The following is a 6000-nucleotide window of genomic DNA, read 5'->3' as shown; positions in this document are numbered from 1 at the left end:
ACATCAAGTCTCTTCATTCTACTGTATACTAACTATTATTATAATAAACTAAGCACAACAACAACATAATAATAATAATAATAATAATAATAATAATAATAATAATAATAATAACAATAATAATAATAAGAATAAGAATAAGAAGAAGAAGAAGAATGACTTTATCCTTACATGTGCTTGTCTGATGAATAGTTGGGTGGGTGTGGCCTATTTGGCGTAGGGGTGTGGCTTTCCTTCCGCCAGGCTGAGATCTCGTACCTCCCACTCTCCTTCCCGTCGCTCTCGGTCGCCAATCTGCTACTGGTCGCTGGGGGCGTTACCATGGTGACGGGGTTCCTGGGCTGTCTGGGGGCTCTGAAGGAGCAGCGGTGTTTGCTAATGACGGTGAGGTGCTCTGGCACAGACTGATGACATCACAGCCACTACAGCTAACATGGAGCACATGAGGTTCTCATCCGGTGCTCACAGGGTTCACGGTTCTTCTGTTCTCTTCCCAGTTTTTCGTGATCCTCCTGCTTTTGTTCCTGACTGAAGCGGCACTCGTCCTCCTTCTCGGGCTCTTCCACGAAGAGGTGAGAACTTGCAGAGCCTCACACATGGCTGCACCCAAACATGCAGAGATTCTTCAGTCCATTGTTACTATGGTTACACAAGGGTTCTTCAAACTATTCTACTTGAAACCCTGCCACAGAGGGAGGCTTCCTGTCAAACAAGGTTCTGTACAGAACCCAACATGTTCCTCTGTGCTCTGATTCCACCTTTCAGCACTGAGATATGTGAAGAAATAATGTCACTGTTCTGTAACGATTCTGGGACATTAATAAAGGTTTCTTCTGACTGATTGGTCCTCTGTTTTTTTTGTGTGTGTGTTTTCCAGCTGGACCATAAAGCGAAGGAGAACCTGATCGAGGGAATGATGGATTATGACAGGAACCCTGATCTGAAGAAGTCCTGGGACAGCATGCAGAGAATCGTGAGAGGATTTTACTTTTCTCTTCATCCATCTTCAGGAAGGATCTGATTTTAAATCTGTTTATTTTTGTGTCTGATGCAGTTTAAATGCTGCGGCGTGAGCAACCACACGGACTGGTACAACCGGACGACAGAAGGACCGCCCCCTGAGTCCTGCTGCAGAGACCACACGCCCCCCTGTCACCGCTGGGAAGAGGTCAGAGGTCACAGTTAAAATCATCTGAGGTCAACTCCACTCTGGCGTTCACAATCTGTGCCATGTGGAAGATCTAAAAGTCTGAGAGATGAGCGAGAGCTGGATTTAGCAAAATTATACAATTCTACAAAATACAATTCATAATTTTTTATTTATTTATGTTTATTATTAACATCATGTTAAATTTGAAGATGATTTCAGCAGCAGTGTGGTGGTGATCTCACTTGTCTGTCTCTGTGTCTCAGCCGTGTTATGAGAAGGCCAAGGCTTGGGTTCTAGACAACATCACCTGGGTTCTGGGCTTCGGCGTGTGTCTTGGCATCGTGCAGGTAACTCAGTACCTCTGAAAGGGTTTGTGCTTCTGAGTCACCTTTAAAGCAATCAATTCGTTTGTAAAATTTCATCCCTGTTAGATGTTCCACAGTCGACTGTTAGTGATATTATTGGAAAGCGGAAACATTTAAGAACAGCAGAAGCAGAAGACATGTAAAGTCACCGAGCGGTGACTGAGTGCTGAGGTGGAACAGGTTTTGTGGAATGGGTCTCCATGTCTGACAGCCGCATGCAAGCCTCACATCACCACGTAGAATGCCAAGCGTGGTGTAAAGCAGGCCGCCTCTGCACTGTCGAGTCATGTGGTCTGATGGCTGAGCCTGGGCTTGGTGGATGCCAGGAGAACATTATCTGCCTGAGTGCACTGTAAACATTGGTGGAGAAAGTTTCCAACTTTGAAACAATTTGTGGAAGAGTGTTTTCTGTACCAGAATGATTGAGCCTCAGTGCACAAAGTGTGGAAGAATTTGTCTAGAACCCTGACCTCAACTCCATCTGGAGAAGAGACTGTGAGCCATTCCTTCTTATTCTACATCTGGTCCTGACCTCAAAAATGCTCCACTGGTTGAAAGGGCAAATATTCCCTCAGAAACACTCCAAAATCTGGTATAAACTATAAACTGCAAAGGAGGGAAGCAACTCCAAGCAGCGTTCATCACTTTCTAGATCAACATTATAAATCAACTGAATGATATTAGAGTTTTGTGAAATGTGTAAAAGTATAAAAAGGTAATATTTCAGTGTGACAGACGAGGTGTAAGGTCCTGGTCTTGGGATTTGCTTTTAATACTGAACCCCATCACAAGCCAACACTTCAGTATCTGATATTCAGAACCTGTCAGTGGTTTTTATCATGACTGATGCTGATTCCCTGAAAATGACTTCACCTTTCCTGATAAACACACAAACCTTCAGTGTGTGTGATTTGTGGTTTGTAGATGGACTCACATCACCTTTCTTTTCCTCCCTCAGATCCTGGCTCTGGCCTTCTCCATGCTGATGTACTGCCAAATCCTGAGAGTGGAAAAGTACATGGACTGATCGTGAGCTTTAATAAGAGCTAAGAGAATTCCAGTGTACCAGGACGCCAAATTCAACAAATCCCTGATTTACTGGTTTTAGTTAAATTTACTTTCCTGTTTTTCAGCTGAACTTTTCTACCTGTGTGTTTAGTTTATTAAAGTCCACTTCCCTGCAGATGATGTGGTTTACTCCAATACTGCACACTTTAGTTATTAATAAACTGTGTGTACTGATCACATGTATAACTTTAAATATGTTGGGAGTGATGATGAAGTTGAGCTTAAAGAGCGTTCTGTATGATGTTTTACTGTCTAATAAAGTCTTGTCAAATATTAACAAGCGTTTTGTTGATTAGAATAGATAGATAGATAGATAGATAGATAGATAGATAGATAGATAGATAGATAGATAGATAGATAGATAGACTTAATAAGATTGAAGATTGTCTGAAGGACATCAGACAGTGGACGCTTACTAACTTCCTCCTGTTTAACTCTGACAGACAGAAGTTCTTGTACCAGGACCACAGACAGACAGAAGTAAGCTTTCTGATTACAGAGTAACTCTGGATGGTCTTTCTATTACATCATGTGCAGCAGTAAAAGACCTCAGTGTGATTATTGATACCGGTCTCTCATTTGAAGCTCACATAAATAATATCACAATGTTAGCCTTCTTTCATCTCAGAAATATTGCTAAGATAAGAAATATGATGTCATTACATGATGCAGAAACACTAGTTCATGCATTTGTTACCTCTAGGTTGGATTATTGTAATACTTTACTGTCTGGATGTTCCAGTAGGAGCATAAACAAGCTCCAGTTAGTCCAGAACACAGCAGCTAGAGTCCTAACTAGAACCAGGAGATATGAACATATCACCTCTATCTTATCCTCATTGTATTGGCTTCCAGTCAAGTTTCACATTAATAATAACACACTATTATTAACCTATAAAGCACTTAATGGTCTCACACCACAGAACCTGAGAGATCTTTTGTTTTTTTATGATCCGTCACACCTACATCGATCAAAAGGTGCAGGATATTTGTTAGTACCTTGAGTACTAAAGTCTCCAGCAGGGGACAGAGCTTTTTCTCACAGAGCCCCACAGTTATAGAACAGACTTCTAATTAGTATTCGGGACTCAGACACAGTCTCAGTGTTTAAGTCCAGGATAAAAACTCATTTGTTTAGTCTAATTTTTATTATTTTCTAGATTATATATTTATTTCTTTTTCTCTCTCTTCTGTTTCCATACTTCTGTAAAGTTGCTTTGAGACAATAGGAAATTGTTAAAAGCTCTATACAAATAAGTTGAATTGAAAAACTGAATTGGTGGTGGAGCTCTAGGACATGTTCAGGCTGTTGCGGTGGAGTGTTTTTAGGTACATGTCTCCTTCTGACACTGCTCTCTCATTAGGTCACTAATTCTCACTAATTTTCTTTCCTGCCTCAACATTTCTTCTCCATCTCTGACTCTCTTTCTCGTGGTACTGTGGCCTTCTTCAGGTTCAGGCTGTGTTTTTGTTTCTGTGGAGAACATTTCTGAACACAAAAATTCTCTCTATGACTGTCACAAACCCTGAAACAATGACAGATGAGAGAGCTGCCAGAGAGTGAACCACAAGGCAACAAGGAAATAAACGTTTTATATGTTTAAGATTAAATGAAAAGATGATCTTCAATCTTAATTTTATGGGATGGGGTTGAGTTATTAGGATGATCTTGAGATGAGAAAATGATCTGAGATAACTTCAGACTGTGAAGTGTGACTATATTTTAATTGTTTAGATGTTAGGACGAGGTCAGGAGTGTGACCTCCATTATGAGTGGGTCCTATTACATTCTGATTAACTCCTACTGAATCTGAGATGGACATTAATGCTGTTCTCAGAGGAGTTCTAACTTATCAAAATGAACATTAAAGTAAAGTCTCCAAAAGTTAATGCTTTATCTAAAGAAACAACTAAATTCACTGAGGAAGATTTTTATTTGTCACATACACGGTTATATACAGCATACTGCAGGACATATTCAATCTAGCCATGGGGGTCACAGTCCAGTGACTTCTGTGCCGGTCCCAAACCCGGATAAATAGAGAGGGTTGCGTCAGGAAGGGCATCCGGCATAAAACATTGCCAAATCTAACCATGCGAGTTGTCAGTAAGAATTTCATACCGGATCGGTCGAGGCCCGGGTTAACGACGACCGCCATCGGCGCCGTTGACCTACAGGGCGCCGGTGGAAATTGGGCTACTGTTGGTCGAAGGAGTAGAGTAGGGAGGAGAGTGTACAGACAGAGAGAGAAGAGGAAAGGTAAGAGTGTAGGACTGAGAATAGGGACTCTGAATGTTGGTACTATGACAGGGAAAGGTAGAGAGCTGGCTGATATGATGGAGAGAAGGAAGGTGGATATACTGTGTGTACAGGAGACCAAGTGGAAGGGTAGCAAGGCTCGTAGTATAGGAGCAGGATTCAAGCTGTTTTATTATGGTGTGGATAGTAAGAGAAATGGGGTAGGTGTGGTCCTGAAGGAGGAGTTTGTGAGGAATGTTCTGGAGGTGAAGAGAGTGTCAGACAGGGTGATGAGTCTGAAGTTAGAGATTGAAGGGGTGATGTTGAATGTTGTTAGTGGTTATGCCCCGCAGGTAGGTTGTGAGTTAGAGGAGAAAGAGAGATTCTGGTGTGAATTCGATGAGGTGATGGAGAGTATTCCCAAGGGTGAGAGAGTGGTGATAGGAGCGGATTTTAATGGACATGTTGGTGAGGGGAACACAGGTGATGAGGAGGTGATGGGCAAGTTTGGAGTTAAGGAAAGGAACCTTGAAGGACAGATGGTAGTAGACTTTGCTAAGAGGATGGACATGGCTGTGGTTAACACGTATTTTCAGAAGAGGGAGGAACATAGAGTCACTTACAAGAGTGGAGGTAGGAGAACACAGGTAGACTACATCCTTTGTAGAAGAGGCAATCTGAAAGAGATTAGTGACTGTAAAGTGGTAGTGGGAGAGAGTGTAGCCAGACAGCATAGGATGGTGGTGTGTAGGATGACTCTGATGGTCTGTAAGAGGAAGAGGTCAAAGATAGAGAAGAAAACTAAGTGGTGGAAGCTGAAAAAGGAGGAATGTTGTGAGGAATTTAGACAGAAGTTGAGACAGGCTCTGGGTGGTCAGGTAGTGCTGCCAGATGACTGGGAAACTACAGCAGAAGTGATCAGGGAGACAGGGAGAAAGGTGCTGGGTGTGTCATCTGGAATGAGGAAGTTCAGGATAGTATCCAGAGGAAGAGATTAGCCAAGAAGAAGTGGGATATGGACAGGACTGAAGAGAATAGACAGGAATACAAGGAGTTACAGCGCAGAGTGAAGAGGGAGGTGTCTAAGGCCAAGCAGAAGGCATATGAAGAGTTGTACACTAGGTTAGACACTAGAGAAGGAGAGAAGGACTTGTACAGGTTAGCTAGACAGAGGGATT

General features: G+C 42.2%; 1 protein-coding gene across 3 annotated transcripts in view; it reads left to right on the top strand.

Moving 5' to 3' along the window:
• tspan4b (tetraspanin 4b) overlaps nucleotides 1-2863 on the top strand; it is a 5391-nt gene extending 2528 nt beyond the window's left edge. For 2 of the 3 annotated variants that reach the window (XM_060892771.1, XM_060892772.1), the window contains exons 3-8: nucleotides 193-384; nucleotides 498-572; nucleotides 878-973; nucleotides 1055-1168; nucleotides 1414-1497; nucleotides 2474-2863. In XM_060892771.1, the coding sequence (XP_060748754.1) occupies nucleotides 193-384; nucleotides 498-572; nucleotides 878-973; nucleotides 1055-1168; nucleotides 1414-1497; nucleotides 2474-2542 (630 nt within the window). In that variant the 3' untranslated portion in view covers nucleotides 2543-2863. The remainder of the gene's footprint in view (nucleotides 1-192; nucleotides 385-497; nucleotides 573-877; nucleotides 974-1054; nucleotides 1169-1413; nucleotides 1498-2473) is intronic. The other variant, XM_060892770.1, reaches the window with a different exon arrangement.
• The last annotated feature ends 3137 nt before the right edge of the window (nucleotides 2864-6000 follow it).

Source organism: Tachysurus vachellii, chromosome 18 (assembly GCF_030014155.1).
Source record: "Tachysurus vachellii isolate PV-2020 chromosome 18, HZAU_Pvac_v1, whole genome shotgun sequence".
NCBI lineage: Eukaryota > Metazoa > Chordata > Actinopteri > Siluriformes > Bagridae > Tachysurus > Tachysurus vachellii.
Note: the sequence above shows the minus strand (reverse complement) of the source record. Positions and strands in the feature narration are given on the sequence as shown.